The sequence below is a fragment of the Camellia sinensis genome, chromosome 2, assembly GCF_055761805.1.
Source record: "Camellia sinensis isolate YWXY chromosome 2, ASM5576180v1, whole genome shotgun sequence".
NCBI classification, from domain to species: domain Eukaryota; kingdom Viridiplantae; phylum Streptophyta; class Magnoliopsida; order Ericales; family Theaceae; genus Camellia; species Camellia sinensis.
In genome coordinates, this window is record NC_138962.1 from 62,682,808 (window position 1) to 62,700,489 (window position 17,682).

Here is a 17,682-nt window from a genome sequence, read left to right on the forward strand (position 1 = left end):
TTTATATAAGAGTGTCTCCGATGCTTATTCTTTTTTTTTTAAAAAAAAAAATCAAATTTAAATTTGATTAAAAAAAAAAAAAGAGTATATTTTTAATATTCTAATCATAATATCAAATTAATATCAATTGAGAATGCCTTAAATTTTTTTTTTTTAAATTGAGAATGTCTGTAGCCAGTGGCGGAGACCGGGGGTCAGGTGCCCCCATTGGCTTTTGTGAATTTTTTTTTACCAATATAAGAAATTATTTTAAATAAAAATAATTACAAAAATATTATTAGAGTGAAATGTCAATGACATTTTAAAAATTATGAAAATAATGCTGGTTGTTTTGATTGAAAATAAAGAGATTACTATAAATCATATTATCTATGAAATTTTTAAATGTAACAGTGATATCATTGTTATTGACATGCAAGTATAAGTAATCACATTATAAATATATAAAATTTATTGGATTGTTAGTTACATTTGACATGTGAAGTTCGCTCTCTATGTGTTTATTTACTGTTAGTTGGTGATATCGCATACTAATGATAACGTGATATTACCATTATATTGAATTTTTAATCAAATTTTGTATAAAAAATAATTTATCATTATATAATTTATTTTAAGACTTATATCCATATTTTTTTATATTGTCCACGATACACTAGTTAGAAATAATATTATTTTTTGGGTAAATTACACTGACATCTCCTGAGGTTTATGTTTATTACAGTTCACCTATTCACTTTTTGAAAATTACATCTCCCCCTTGAGGTTTAAAGTTTCATTACAAATTTCTCCCTCAACAATTTAATATTTTTAAATACCAATTTTGTCCTCATCGGGAAAATTACATTGACACCCCTCACATTTTAGAAATTACAATCTCCTCCTCCCTAAGGTTTAAAGTAGCATTACTAATTGTCCCCTCGGTTAGTATTAGTTGGAAAAAAATTTCATTGAAAAAAAAAATTAATTGGAAAAAAATTAATTGAAAAAAAAAATTTGTTAGGAAAATTTTTAAAATTTTGTTTAAAAACCAACGGAAACTTGTTTTTTGAATTTATGTTTTTTCCTCAAATTTACAAACTGAAACAACCATTTATAAACCCCAAAAATTATCAAACAAGTTTTTATGACAATTTTTAATTTTTTTGTAAATATAAATTGAAACTTGAAAACGAAATGGTTACCAAACAGGTCTTAGATGGTAAAAATGTCATAAAATTAACAAATAATTAAATAAGTTACCAACGTAAGAAACGACTTATTAAAAGATTCTTAGGTTATGTATGGTTTGACTTTTAGAAATTTTTAAAAAAAATTAAAAATCAATTTGGTTAAGAAATAAAAAAAATGAAGCATAATTATCATTTTAACTTTTGGACAGGTTATATACATACGTATGGCTGTTTCAATTTAATTTGTAAAAAATTATTTCTAACCACTCGAAACATAAAAATTATATAAAAATGATAATTATTTTTTTTATTTTTTATTTCTTAACCAAATTAATTTTTAATTTTTAAATTTTTTTTCTAAAAATAAAACCATACATAGCCTAAGAATCTTTTGATAAGTTATTTCTTACGTTGGTAACTTATTTAATTATTTGTTAATTTTACGACATTTTTACCATCTGAAGTCTGTTAGGTAACCATTTTGTTTTCAATTTTCAATTTATATTTACAAAATTTTTAAAAACTGTCATAAAAATTTGTTTGACAATTTTTTTGGTTTATAAATGGTTGTCTCAGTTTGTAAATTTGAGAAAAAAACGTAAATTCAAAAAATGAGCTTACGTTGAATTTTAAACAGAAATTTAAAAATTTTACTATCAAAATTTTTTTTTCAATTAATTTTTTTTCTAACTAATACTAGCTAATAGGGCAATTGGTAATGCTACTTTAAACCTTAGAAAAGGGATTGTAATTTCTAAAATGTGAGCCGTGTCAATATAATTTACCTAGTGAGGGCAAAATTAGTATTTAAAAAAATTAAATTGTTGAGAGGAGAAATCTGTAATGAAACTTTAAATCTTAGGGAATGAGATGTAATTTCTAAAAAGTGAGAGGGGAACAGTAATAAATATAAACCTCAGGGGGTGTCAGTGTAATTTACCCTTTTTTTTTTGATGTTTCTCGAAATCAATTGTAAAAACTTACATAAAATATTTTTATAAAATTTTTTAATATTATAATTAATAAGTATTCCCTTTAATTTAATTTTTTTTGACACCGCCATTATTTAGAGCTTCCATCAAATTTATAAGTGACCCTTAGGTTAGAATTTGCCTGAACATCTTATCAGACAATTTCTTTCTCATAAAATTATTCGGTAAGTTGTGATCAATTTATACCGAATTGATCGATTGACTGAACATTTGTTTAGTTGCCTTATCAATTGACTAATGCTTTAATAAAAATTCAAAAAATTTCGTTAAAACATACTATAACAGATGAAATTTTCACTCAATTTTTTTTTATTTAAACTTAATAAAAAGATAATCTAATACTATTACATATATTCAGGCCCCGTTGGAGACTTATTTTTTTAACCAAAAAGTCAAAAAGTTATTTTTTTAGCTAAAAAGTCAACAACTCATATCAAAAAGTCAAAGATTCTCTTTTCTCTCTACTTTTTGCACATCTTTTCGTAATTAGTCAAAAAATCATCCCAAATATATAAATTTTTTTACCTATTTTTTTAACCAAATAATCAAAAAATTACTAAATTAACCTGTTCCCAAACGAGATCTCAAAAGGACATTGCTGGTCTGTCGATGAACTCCACTCCCACGTGTCCCCAACACGTTCAATATCATGCAAAGCTCCATTCCTCCATGTGGCTTGGCTACTCCCTCCCCTTCCATCCGCCACAACACAACACACAAACAAATCTCTCTCGCTCCGTTCGCTATTAGTAGGGGGTGGAAATCAGGCAGATTCAATCTGAACAATCTGAATTCAGTTTGAATTTTTTTAGGATTTAGATAAGATTTTTTAAAATTTAGTACGAATTTAGGTAAAAATTTAAAAATTTGAATTAAATTTGGACAAATTTAGAGAAAGACGTCAAACAATCCGAGCAACTTGAAATATGAATTATATATATACAAATATATAAAAATATTGAATATACATATAAATTATTAACCATTACATGATATTAAAATAATCTAGATTTTTAAATCATATTGAATATATATTATATGTACAAATAACATAAAATATTGTTTTTTTTCATTAACTCATAAATTGTAAAGACTACTATAAAGGTATCTCTCTTACATTACATAAATTATTTGTTTTGATAGTATTAATGACTTTCTATAAAAATATATATAAATAGATTCAAATTTTAATAATTTAATAATATAACAAAAAAAAAAAAACTGAAATTCATTTACAATTCAGGTAATTCGAGTAACTTTGACAATTCAAGTTTAACTCAAGTCGAGCTTGGGTAAATAACTTCGAGTTACAATTTAAACTTGGATGGATCTAGACAGGTCTCAACATAACTGGAATTAAGCTTAGACAACCTCACAACCTAATTAAACCCGTTCAAATTACACCCTAATATTAGGCCACCTGCCTTTTGTTCCTCATCACACGCAACACAACACAATCACCAAAACTAAAAATGCCTCCCCCTCCTCCTTACTCAATTCCAATTAGGATGTGTGGGTCCCATTCCATGGTTTAAAAATAAAATTATAAATTAAATAGTGAGTTAACGAATTAATGGATTAACAAATTATTATTTGAATAATTTTTGATAAATTGATGAATTAAAAAATATTATAATTAATTATCGTATCTTCGTATTATATATAACACTAATTTATATAATATTTTTTAGATATATAACATAAATAATTTTATATATAAAATTATTAATTTATAATAAATTTTATATTTTTAATTTTTTTCACGCTTATTTTTTTATTAATATTTTATTAAAAATTAAAAATATATATTTATTAATCATAACAAAACAAAGCGATTTGATTGACGAGTTATAAATTTTGAAATTTGAACTGCCATTAACAATTAGATTCGAATTAATGTCAATCAATGCGATTTTAACAATCGTGCAGTATTTTACATTGTCTAATTCTAACGCCCTCCTCACTCCTCCCATAAAACCATTTCTCGATTCTCTGGAAATCCAAATGGCTCCAATCAAGCCCCCCTCAAACTCAGCTGCTCACACCTCTCACGACGCCCATCTCCTCGTCCGCCAAACTCTCCGAATCAGCGCCAACCTCGCCTCTTCCTCCTCCTCCTCCTCCTCCTCCTCTCCGCCGGCCAACTTGGGGTTTGTGGAGGAACAATTTGTTGATTCGACCTTCAGATTGATTTGTTGCGAAGAGATCGATGGTCGCCGCTGGAACTACTTCGCCGACAATGGCCCTTCCAACCAATTCAACATGCCTTCAATCCGTGCCGTCAGTTTGCAAACCCCCCAGGCCCCTGTTCAGGTCTGTTTCTTCTAATTTCTGTTTTTAAATTATTATCATTATCATTGTTTTCTGCAATCTTTTCAATTTTGTTCTTTTATCATTACTACAGTATTGTTAGTCTACTTGATTAATCTCAACTTATTAAAAGCTAAAATGTGATAATAATGAGGTTTTTTTTTCCTTCTTTTTGTTTTTCTAAGCTATTATAATAACCACTAAGCAAAAACTTTACCAAATAATCTAGCATAATTCACAGAATATATAATATATAAAACTGCACCAAAAAATATTAATATATGTTAAAAAAATATCAAACAGCTGTTTGTTTATTTGAGCTGGTTATAAGTTTTTATGTTATGGAAGTCTGTGTGTGTCAGATTGTTTAAGTTGAAAAAAAGTTGATTTATGAAAGCAGGATTTAGCTTCTACTTTTGGATTATCAGCACCAATGGCCGTGTTTGGTGTAGCTTTTCTTAAATTAAAAGTTGATAATAAAAAGGCAGAAGCTAAAAACATTCTTTCCCCAGCTTTTAAATAATTAACTTTTTTTCAGCTTATTGAATTTTTTTTGGCCTAATAAACTATAAGTTATACCAACCAGTCTGACACAAGCACGGACTTTCAAATTAAAATAAGTTATAATTACTTCCTAAAAGCTATATATATACTGATTATGATACTGTCAGCTTCTGATTTAATCCCCGTGTTGTTTGGATTGAATATGTGGTGCAGGAGTTGGTGTCATTCATAAGATCCTATGTTGTGCCAGAAGGTTTCCCTGATAGTGTAACCCCATCATACGTGCCGTACATGACATGGAGGGCTTTGAAGGTATTTCATTGGAACTATTAAAACCAGGCTGTTATTTTCTGGGGCATAAATGGCTACTCACTTGTTAGTAATTTTATAGGTTGCATTGGGAGATTGAGGGAAGGGATAGAATCCTGCATCCACTAGAGTACTTTGCAATTTTGTTATGTTTGGATCTTGGATTTATTAAGGGAGGAATGGAAATTGCCTTTGCATATACATTTTTTATTTTAACCCAAAAAATTTGAAAAGTTATTTTTTTCCCCCTTGACAAATACCTATTATTTAGCGTCTTTTACTTCATTTTCTTTTTCTATCTTTCCCTTTCTTTTTTCATTTCCCTCCACAAATTCAATATTTATTTATTTTTATTGGCACCGGGGTGCTTGGATCAAAGTCAGACTAATCCTCAGGGGTGCACTAGCCCTCAACAAAGAGTTTCCTACAAGTGCACCACGGTTAATTTAAGGGTTTTTCACAAATTCAATATTTAAACGTAGAGTTAGAATCCTTAATGGGGAACGATTCAAATAACCCTTTTTAGCTTCTTCTTTTTGGGTCATATCATATCCCAGGTTCATGGCTTCTATGTCCATGATATATTGCTTTTAAAATCTATTAGCATAGCTTTTCTGCATGTAACTCAAGACAATTAAATGAAATTTTTTGATTTACTATTCCAAATGCAACCTGTGTGTGGTTTAGTATGATAATTTGATTCATATTGATAGTCCTATGTTGTCTTTTATGTTTTTGGTGAGAGCTTTGTGTTGTTTTGATGTTACTAAATGCTGTAATAATGATTAAAACATTTATTGTAGCACTTCTTTGGTGGAGCCATGGGTGTTTTCACAACACAGACACTTTTGGGTTCAGTTGGAGTCTCCAAACACAGAGCCACTCCTGGTGCTATAGCTATCAATTGGATTCTCAAGGTATGCTGATGTTTATTAGGGATGACAATTTAAACCTGGCCCGACGGGGACCCAATCCCCCGACCCTGATGAGAATGGTTTTTTCCCGAAAAATACCCCCGTGGGGACGGGGATGGTATTCAAAATTAAAACCCCGATCAGTTTCGGGCCGGGGACGGTGATCAGTGTTCAAGCCCCGGCCCGTCCCCGTTCTCGGCCCCGAATTTTCCCTGAAGCAAAATTACCATTTTACCCCTCATATATATATATATATAAAATCAATCCTTTCACAGTTCACTCACACAAGCCTCACCTCACACTCACACTCACTCATCATCAACGCCTCTCATCTCTCTCGATCTCCCTCTCTCTAAAACCTTCTGCCGATCTCCATCTCCCACCGCCGATCTCCATCTCCCACCGCCGATCTCCCTCCATCCACAGCCAATCTCCATCCTCCCACAACTCCACCGTCTCTCCCACCGCCGATCTCCATCCTCCCACAACTCCACCGTCTCTTTTTCTTCTCCAACGGCGGTGAGACCAAGCTTGCCGAATCACCGCCACCATCACCGACCAAGCTTCGCCGATCCGACAGTGACACCATCCGGCGATGAGGCCAAGCTTCGTGAATCTCCGCCGCGACCCTCACCCTAGATCTGGAATATTCTCTCTTTGTCTCTCTCTTTCGATTTGTTATATATATAATATATATATAGTATATTTAAATAGATCCCTCTCTTTCTATGTTTATGTTGTTGTTGTTGATGATAATGAAGAACAGATCTGTTAGATCTGATTTTTTTTTTTTTTTTGAGCTCATCTCATCAGATCTGTTAATGGGTTGGATCTAACTTTTTTTTTTGTCCGGGAAATTTTCGGGGTCGGGGAAGCCCGATCCCCGTTAGGGGGCGGGGGTGGGGGTGGATTTAGGGTCCCCATCGGGGATCGGGGCCGGGGACGGGGGGATTTTCACCGTCGGGGATCGGGGATGGGGAGTGTGATCCCCGTCTCCGCCCCGCCCCGTTGCCATTCCTAATGTTTATATAGTTGCCATTTGGATTACTTGTTCATGTTTGAAAACACTTTGTTGCTTGGGATTTGACATCTCTTTTTGGAAAGCACTATTAATAGCATGAGATGGTAAAATCTGTTTCTCAAGACTTCTTTACCTTCTATATAGTTCTATTTATCAGGTAGACTTATGCTTTTATTATCTTTAACTGAGATCTAATTGCTTGGACTCAATCATGTGGAATTTCAATGCTGTTATCATTGTTTTCTTAAACGTACGGTATGCTTTGTAGCTCAGCTTTGGAGATCTTCAGATGGTTAACCCATACAAAGCACTTAATTGTAAATTAGGTCTCATAATCCTTGAGCTCAAGGGTTTTATTTAAGGTTTTGTGTTTTTTCTGTTTGATATTTTGAGAATTCAAAATTTGAGGGAGCTATTGTAGTTTTTTTCCTTTTTTTTTGAACAGAGGAAATTAAACAAAAGGCCAGCTAAACAACTACCAACAAATGTTTTAAACCAGGAGTTATTTTAGGTTGATTATAGATTCTTTGCAATTAAAAATGTTCCATATGTGTTTTATTCTCTATAGATAGGCTGGAACTAACTTAAATAGTTAAAATTGTCTGAGTTGTTATACTGCTCTCCTTGTGTAACTCGTATGAAAACAAATGAAGACGAAACCCAACCAAACAACCGGCACTTGGTTTTACCTTCTGCCTAAAAAATATAGAGGGAAAATACAAATCAGTTGCACTTTCAAAAATTAATTACTAACGCATGAAAAAGTTTGTCCGTAATAATTAAAATCTATAAATTTTATCATTAATTTGATTTTTTTTTTCAAAATACCCACTGATATGTTAGTCACCCAAAAATATAATCACACCACTTTTTTTTTTCTTCTTATCTTTGAAAATTTTCATCAAAACTTGAGTGCTCTCTCTCTCTCTCTCTAATTTTTTTTTTTGTTGGCTTCCAAATCTCTTACAAGATAGTATATGGGAAATATTCCAAACCAACTTTTATTAGGAAAAAAAATATGCCTCCTAAGCAGAATAACTGCAAACAAAGCAGAGGTTGTGGAAGATTTTAATAGCGATTTGTCTAAATTTGATCTGTAGTCTCCATTGGCAAATTAAATTTTAAAAAATATATATTAGGCTCATTTGAGATTAAATTCTTTATGCATGAAAACCCATAATAAAATTTCAAGTCTATTGTTAATTTGATTAAAAAACTTTACTGCCTTATGAATCATGATACTTTTACTGTATCTAGCATTGTGGCTTTACATGCTTCCTTTGGAGTTTGAAGCTTGCTTATTAGAGGTATTAGATATGATTTTGTTAAATACATCATATGCTTTATTTATAGGATGGTGCGGGTCGGGTTGGAAAAATGCTTTTTTCTCGGCAAGGGACGAAATTTGATTATGATTTGAAACAGGTAAAATTTCTCTCAATCATAGTTATTCTTGTGGTTGATTTTCACTGAACTTAGTTCTGATTTCTAACAAGTAATCTTTGCTGAAAATCATGATTCCCTTCAGCTTCGTTTTGCGGGTGATCTTCTAATGGAGTTGGGTGCTGGGGTAGAGTTGGCAACAGCAGCTGTGCCACACCTTTTTCTGCCTTTAGCTTGTGCTGCCAATGTGGCCAAGGTTCAACTCCTCTCTCTATCTCTCATTTTCTTCCCATTTTATAAATTCCGTCTGATCTATCATCTATGTGATGAATTAGCTTTATTGCTTTATTTTCATATTGTTTCACTTGCAGAATGTTGGTGCTGTCACATCAACCTCGACTCGCACTCCAATATACAAAGCCTTTGCCAAAGGAGAAAACATTGGGGATGTTACTGCGAAGGGAGAATGTGTTGGCAATGTTGCCGATCTGGTATGCTTCTCCAACTTCAATTATGATTTCCAGAAGCTTGTGTTTGCACCGGGCCAATTGAGAACATATTTTGATGGCTGCTATAGTGATTGTTGACACATAGTTAAATTGAACTGCATTTTTGTGCTTCGTTTCCAGTCCTAATATTATTTGGTATGTTAAACGGCACCTTATTGCATATGTTACCGCTATTCGATATAAAACTTAAGAACCCCCCCTCCCCCCCCCCCCCTTCCCAAAAAAAAAAAAAAACAATGTGAAATTCACTGGGAGCCTTGTCAGCCCCAAAAATAGTAATAATAATAAACAATAATTAGAAACTGTTAGAATTTACCATTCACACTCACCTACTACACTCACCTACTACACTCCACTACTCACACTCACCTACTACACTCCACTACTCCTCACCTACTACCCAAACCCTCTCCTATATAATGCCACTCTGATTTGTAATACAATATATCAGATATCAATACATCAATCAATAATACATAAATTCTTACATGGTATCAGAGCAAGGTTAAATTCTTGGTATTCTTCGCCTTCCGGCGGGCGGCAACTTTGCCTTGACCGCCCGCCGGACCTCAACCAATTTGAGACCTCCAGCAGCTCACAAACCCTCTCTCTCTCTCTTCTCACCCTTTGTCTCTCTCTCTCTCAGCTTTCAGCTTTCAGCTCTCTCTCTTCCTCCGCCATGGTCACTCGGCGCTCTCTCTCTCTCTCCGATCCCCACACGAGTCGACTCACCTTGACTCGGTCTCCCAGTCCGTTAGCTTCCACGTTCTTCCTCTGCACAGGAAGCAGCGGCTCGACGTCGGTGAGAATGACTCGGCTCGCTCCCAGCGCCGCCGCCGTCAGGCCGGGAAGGCCGGTTCCGGCGCCGAGCTCGAGAACTGTTTTTTTGGCGAAGTCGAAGTCGAGTTGACTCTGAGTGATCATCCAATGAGATAGGACTATTGCTGAGTCCCATGTCCATGACCCGGTGAGTGCTCGCCCTGTGACTGAGTCGTACACGTCGTCGATTGAGCAGTACTTTGAGGAGCGCACCATCGTCTCGAAGCTTCGAGGGCAGCCATGGATCCATAGCAACCCGGTTCTCAAGTACGCCTCCAATGGATCCACTTATCTCTACCCTGTGTTCGTGATCGATCCGCATTATATAGAGCCTGATCCGATCGCTTTTTCTCTCTGGTCGCGCCTACTGCCATAGCCAGGAAAGATTCCCATACAAAACACACCACAGACTCATTAGACACACTGATTATCTCTCTGGTCTCTTTCTCTCCACTAGACCCACTTTCATCATATCATATCCATGATTCCCCTTATTTTAAAACCAAACCTCTCTCTACACAGACAAAAGCAGAACCCACCATTCATTCATCACTTTTGTCCCCTCTTTCTTTTTATTTTACTACCCACTCTTCTTTTTATTTTATATATATATGTTTATTATACTATATTACTTACACCTCCACTATGTCAACTTTTGCCCCGACTATATCAACTTTCTCTAATATTCCTCTCTTTCATGGATACACACCAAAAAAAAAAAAAAAAAAAAAAAAAAAAAAAAACCACTGCCCACTCCTCCTTTTCTTATTTTTTATTCATCATTATATATTCATCATCACCATGCTCAGAAGAAAAAAAAAAAAAAAAACTTTACAAATTTTCACAACCCATATTTTATTCATCTCAGGGATCAACCCCGATCACAATTTTACACACAAAAAAAAAAAAAAAAAAAAAAAAAAAAAAAAAACCACAAAACACAAAACACAAACAAACAAAAAACCCAACAACCACACCCACAGTGGGATTTTTCTTTTCACCTATTCCGCCGGTCTTTTCTTCTTGCCTCCGTCCTGGGCGGCCCTTGCCGGTGTTGCCTCCGTGTTTCCCACTCCACTGGGCACGATCACTCCTCCCTGCTCCTCCACTGCAGCATATGGCGGCCCTCCAAATCGGAACATCACGGTGGCCTTCCGCTTCAGCTCCTTGTTTTCTGCCTTTAGTACACTTATCTCTGCTCGCGCATCCTTATACATGCGTTGGAGCAGAGCCAGCTGGGAGTTTAATTGCTGCACCTCATTTGTCCTACTCTGCAGCCGGTTCGACAAATTTGTGACCGCCGTCATGCTTTCCACACATGCCTTCAAAGTATACTGATTGGCCTCCACATCCGACAGCACTGCCATTCTTTGCTCCACAGACCGCATCGGAAAGTTCAACGGAGTATACTCCGGGGCGCTTGGTTGAGTTTCCAGTGCCACCGCACCAGTTCTCTCTCTCGTTGACTCATTGAGGTCGGGAAAGAGAGTGAGTAGACCTCGGGATGAGGATGCCGTATTCTGGGTAGCTGAACGGGAAGAAGAGGCCATTGTTCAGATGTTTCAGAGAAGGTTTGGATACAACGTCTTTACAGAGTGTTATACAGAATCTCTCTCAGAAATCTCTCTCAGCACAAGGAACTCTCTTTCTCAGCAAAACGAAGGATTTTTCAGAGGTTTCTCTCAGTTTTTCTCTGCCTCAGCCTCTGCCTTCGTCTTGGTTATATAGCCAAGGCAGCCACGCGCATCGCGCGCCTCTTGACGCCCGACAAACTGGCACGCCTTTTCATGGCACATCTTTTGATAAAGTGGGCACGCCTTTTGATGGCACGCCTTTTGATAAAGTGGGCACGCCTTTTGATGTCACGCCTTTTAAAAAATTGGGCACACCTTTTGAGGGTGCGACTTTTTAAGGGTCCGACAAGACTCTGTAAACTGTCCCGACATTGATTCCGGTTAGCTCCTTCATGGGTCCGACAAGACTCTGTAAACTGTCCCGACATTGATTCCGGTTAGCTCCTTTAAGGGTCCGACAAGACTCTGTAAACTGTCCCGACATTGATTCCGGTTAGCTCCTTTATGGGTCCGACAAGACTCTGTAAACTGTCCCGACATTGATTCCGGTTAGTTTCTACAAGGGTCCAGCAAGACTCCGTCAACTGTCACAACAACTGCCACAACATTGTCTGCTACAACGGTCCGACATGACCCCATAAACTGTCTTCTACAACGGTCCGACATGACCCCATAAACTGTCTTCTACAACGGTCCGACATGACCCCATAAACTGTCTTCTACATCGGTCTGACACCGCCATCCAGTGTCCTCTACACCGTTATGACACCACCTTTCAGTGTCTTCACCAATGGTCTGACACGACCATACAGTGTCTCCTATCCTTTTTTATTTTTATGTATTTTTCTTGTTTTGTTCCTCTCTTCAAACTCAAGTTGGTTAGTTTCTATCCTCCTTGAGTTTGCGGGGGGCTGTTAGAATTTACCATTCACACTCACCTACTACACTCACCTACTACACTCCACTACTCACACTCACCTACTACACTCCACTACTCCTCACCTACTACCCAAACCCTCTCCTATATAATGCCACTCTGATTTGTAATACAATATATCAGATATCAATACATCAATCAATAATACATAAATTCTTACAGAAACAAAATAAAAAATAATACTAAACATACTGAAGCGTAATCATGTTATTCCCTTGTTATTTAAGAGAGTATTAATACAGTACTTACGAACAATTGGGGTTGTAAAACTTATAACAGAACCAAACATAACTACATACATCTGTTAGCTAAGTTGAGTTTCTATTCTCTTACGTCACTTTATTAATCCCTATATCCAAAGTGCTTTTAAGGTCCTCCCTGGTATAGTTTATTGGTTAAATGAATGAAATGATCTCCAAAACTAGCAGAAAGGGCACTAACCACAAAAGTGATTTTTATCGTTATGGTAAGTTATTGGCTGAATAAGAAAGAATAATAAGCACTAGGAGAGGAGAAGAAATTGAGGAGGAGATCAACTAATATGCAGTCTAGAGAATGGCAAAGGTGAGGCTATATGACCCCTAGAGAAAAATTAAAGGGTGTGTGTGAATAATATGCTGATTTTTCTTGAGAAATAATCGGCAAGGGTGCACTAGTGCCCATGTTATATCATCTTTTCAAGAAGTAGAACAAGAGCCAAGCCAAACTATTGAGTTTCTATTCTTCCTTTTGAATTGCTACATAATGCGAGATAAAGGCACATATTGATGCGTTTCACACCCTTTTGTGACGGTATTTTATTTTAAAAATGAAAAAATAAAAATAGAGCAATATGTTATATTGTAACATTTCGACTTCGACACTGGACCATCATTAGATCAGTGAGCTGAGACTTGTGTATGGATTGATGTAATTTCACTTTCTGTTGATATATTGTTCTATTTTGTACGTACTTACGTAGTAATCATCTTTCAGTCAAGCTACTGTTGTTGAACCTTATTTTTGTTTGAAGTTGGGAACCGGATTGAGCATCATGATCTCAAAAAGAAATCCATCTCTAGTTACAACATTTGCCCTCCTTTCTTGCGGATACGTTCTTAGCTCTTACCAAGAGGTTTGACATTGCATATGTAGTTATCATTCTTTTCTTTTATATACTTCAGAATCTGTTCCCTTCTGTTGTGGTAATTGACATTTGCCAAGTTTACCATTTCTTTTTCTGTGTTTTTGTCAGGTAAAATCTGTTGTGTTGCATACATTGAATAGGGCAAGATTAACCGTGGCTGTAGACTCCTTCCTTAAAACAGGTTAGGACAAGTGCTTCACCCAGCTATGCTTATGGTCATTGTTGATAGTTCTATTATGTGATCTTCTTATTTGATTTTCAAGTCCTATTTACAAAGCAAGCAAATGCCTTCTGTTTAATAACTAGTGGCTTAATTGTGCTATGTATTGTTTTGCAGGGAGAGTTCCAACACTACAAGAGGGAAATAGAATGGAAAATATATTTAGTTTTCCATGGTCGAAAGATAGTCCTATTGTTCTTGGTATGCGTCATGTAGATAGCACAACCTGCTGCAGGTCTACATTTATAGATCCCTTGATTTTAAACTGAATTTTGTTATGACTATTGAGCAGGACCGAGATTTAAGGATGCATTCCAAGACCCAAATTCATACCTTGCCATAGAGCCCATCTTTGAGGTATTGTGTCCTTTTTAGGGGAGATATCTCACAAGCTGGGAACTCACTCTCTGTTTCTCTCATGTGCGTTCTTTTCAATTACCTTCCCTCTTCTCACACATGATTTCAAGTTCTTCTCTTTGTATATATTTCTTTGATTTTTACAGAAAGAGAGGTATATAGTAACATACAACCCTTCAAAGGGAAATATATATGCATTGCTCAAGGATCAAGCAAAATCAGATGACATTTTGAAAGCAGCTTTCCATGTGAGAATCTCAATTCTTTGTGTTATATTGCCAGTAATTTAGTATAGTTGTGTAAGATGATTTCACCTTGAATTACAGGCTCATGTGCTTCTGCATATCATTCACTCATCAAATCAGAATCAGCCTCCTTATAGGAAGCATCGAGAAACTGATCATTCAGTGTCTATGCGTTCTATTCCCGATCTTCAATCTCATATTACTGAATCTTATAAGATGGTCTCAGCTTTATATGGGCCTTTCAAGAGCAAAGCTACAGAACAGGTAGGATGAATTTTTATAACTTGTTTTTTTTTTTCATATTTAATCAATATTGACTCTTTAGCTAAAATGTGTGAGTTTGCCCTGTAATTTTGCTTAATGAATGAAGATTAGTTATGAATTATATAAAAACAAACTGAGAGATTAGGAAGATAAGATACATAATTGTCCATTCTAAAAGGTTTATCCGTGTTATCATCTGCTAGTAAGCGATTTGTGATCCAGTTTGCATAATCCGAAATATGGGGCCTGCACTAAATTGGTGATGAGAGTTATTGTTTCTTTCACTCTATGTTGCTGATATAAAAAATAACGAACTGAACATTTAGACTTTAAATTTTGGGAAAAATGCTAACCATACATTATGAAGTACGGACACCTCTCCGAGGGCTCCGTACCAATGTCAGACACCTGTTGGACACGGACACGCGTCGGACACGCGGTGGACACGTGTCCGACACGCAGCAGAGAGTGTCCCATTTTTTTTTTTAATTTTTTTACATCCGGACACGTTTAGGACACATTATAGACACGTTTGGGACATGGGCGGGGGCAATTTCACATTTTACTAAATTTTTTTGGGGTCGATTTGAAAATAAGCAAAAACAGATTGGGGTTGATTTTCCCTAATCAAGAGAGGACCTGACTCTACTTCGAATAGAAGAGAAACAACAGAGAGAGGGTGAGAAAGAGAGGACCTGACTTCGTCGTTCGTCTTCTCTCCTCATCGATCGTCGCTCTTTGTTGGTCGTCTGTCGTCGGCCTGCGATCTGCGATCTTCGATCTTCAGTCGATCTTCTTCTTCGTTAAGGTACGACTCTTCTTCGATCTTCTTCTCTCTCTCTCTCTCTCTCAGCCTCTTCTTTCCTCATTCGATCTTTTTCGCTCTTCTGATTTCATTTTTTTCTTTTATTTTTTTTCTTTTATTCTGATTCTGATTTTAATTTTATTTTTTTCTTTTATTCTGATTTTAATTTAATTTAATTTTTTCTTTTCTTTTATTTTTCTTTAATTCTGATTTTATTTTATTTTTTCTTTTCTTTTATTTTTTTTTATATTCTGATTTTATTTTTTCTTTTCTATTATTTGAGGATATAATTTTAATAACGTATGTTTATTAATTTTATTATAGGGACCAATTATTAATTCTGAAACAATGGCTACGGGTTGTATATTTTATTACCTTTATTTGATTTTTTTTAATAATTTTATGACATAATAAATAAAATTAATTATATATATTGAACGTGTCCCAGCGTGTCGTGTCCTCTATTTTTTGAAAATTTACGTTTTTGCGTGTCCGTGTCGTGTCCGTGTCGTGTCGCGTGTCCGTGCTTCATAGACCATACATAACTCAAGAAACTCAAGAGAATAGTGCAAACAGGAAGCAAATTGTGTTGTGGCCTTGACATGGTCAACTCATGTTAGGTATTTTCTGCTTGGTACTTTTGAAGGACTTATCCTGCTTTCAGGAGCAAAAAATAAAAGCGTGTTTTTCCTAGAAAAGAAAAACTATTTTGAAATGCTACCCAAAAGTGCCTGATGTGCTGCTGCAAGTGAACATAGAAGTTGCTCATTTTAAAGACTAGCATCCATGATGGAGTGATAAGAAAAACATACTTGCATTTAAAAATTCCATCACAGTTTTCTGTTTGTGGAGCTGATACGAGATGCAATAGTAAAAATAGATATGGATTTATTTAATTTAACTAAGCATTTAGCCCTTGACATAGCAGAATGATGAAAACATTTCATGTAGCTGAACCACTTGATTGGGACACAAGGCTTAGTATGGTTTGGGTTATAACTTTCCGTGTGTGAATAAATATTGGTACTCATCACTTGATTCATTATATTGGAAATTTTGAATAACAATATGCATTTTGCAAGAGATATGCAATGATTTTTCTCATAATTTTTAATGTTTGCAGGGTTGGGTGATGTCAGAGTCGCTTCTTAATCCTGGACGAGCTCGGCTATGTGATGCAGTTAATTGAGGCAATAAGGTCATGCTTCCATTTGTATGGAAAACTTGTGTTTGGGTGGGCAAGTGCTTGGTTCGCTTCTGATACTTTTGATAGTTCTGTGGACAAAGACCATGAAAAGCATGTATCTAACACCCCGGGGGCTTATAGCACCACTGGTATCATGGGAACTGTGATCGTTAGTAGTTCTCCATGTTAGTCACACAATGCTCTTAGCAATATGCTTCCTATATGATCAATCTGATGTAGCCAGAAGTTACCTTGATATATGTATGGCATCGGCTTTGTAGGTAAATATGCTGTTACCATAGAGGTGTAGAATGTAATAATGCACAAAACAAAGAGTACTTTTTTTTTTTTTTTTTCTTCCTTCTGCTCATTGATTTTCATTTTTACTGTTTTTTTTTTCCCTTCCTAGAAAGCCTGCTGCGGTTTTTGTATATAATATGATATTTAGGGATGTTGAAATCATTTTTGACGGTGATGATTTCTCCATTTACGTTTTGTTTGGTTGATATTTACCTTTGATAATCAGCCATATAGCCTTGATCTCAGATCTTGTAATTTTGGAAATGTGAAGCGTATTCTGAGTTTTTACCCTTTCCTCTTTTTTTTTTGGGTGGGAACTTTAGGTCATGTGTCTTGTATTTCCTTAGACTGGGTAATTTATGGGTATTGGTCTAGGTTGTTTTGTTCCATTGTGACTTAAGTGTCATGAGTTCGATATATAGAAACTTTTTTTTTGCTGTAGGGGTAAGCATGCATATATTTGATCAGACTGGGATGTAATTGTAGTTTTGGCAAGAGAAAGAAACATTGCCAAAGCATGTTCTTCAGCCTCCCTCATCATTGCTGTTGAAGCCAGTGTTCTGTTCTCATTCCCTTTGCCGTAATAAAATGATTTTTCCTGCAAATGGGTCCAATTTTTGATCTACCAAATGAAATCGATGTTTAGGCTTTTTTGTCAAATTGTTTGGTGCAGTTTTGACTTATGACTTATTGGATGAAAATAATTTGAAGGAGAATGATACTTTTAACTTTTAC

General features: G+C 35.3%; 1 protein-coding gene across 1 annotated transcript; it reads left to right on the top strand.

The window, feature by feature from the left end:
* The first annotated feature begins 4,021 nt into the window (after positions 1 to 4,021).
* Positions 4,022 to 17,211, top strand: LOC114290601 (protein root UVB sensitive 6). The gene is made up of 13 exons (XM_028234531.2): positions 4,022 to 4,477; positions 5,192 to 5,290; positions 6,091 to 6,204; positions 8,576 to 8,647; positions 8,751 to 8,861; positions 8,977 to 9,096; positions 13,457 to 13,558; positions 13,679 to 13,751; positions 13,908 to 13,991; positions 14,083 to 14,147; positions 14,294 to 14,395; positions 14,474 to 14,656; positions 16,585 to 17,211. Exons 1-13 carry the CDS (start codon positions 4,061 to 4,063, stop codon positions 16,648 to 16,650), a joined length of 1,608 nt encoding a protein of 535 aa, XP_028090332.2. The 5' UTR covers positions 4,022 to 4,060; the 3' UTR covers positions 16,651 to 17,211.
* The last annotated feature ends 471 nt before the right edge of the window (positions 17,212 to 17,682 follow it).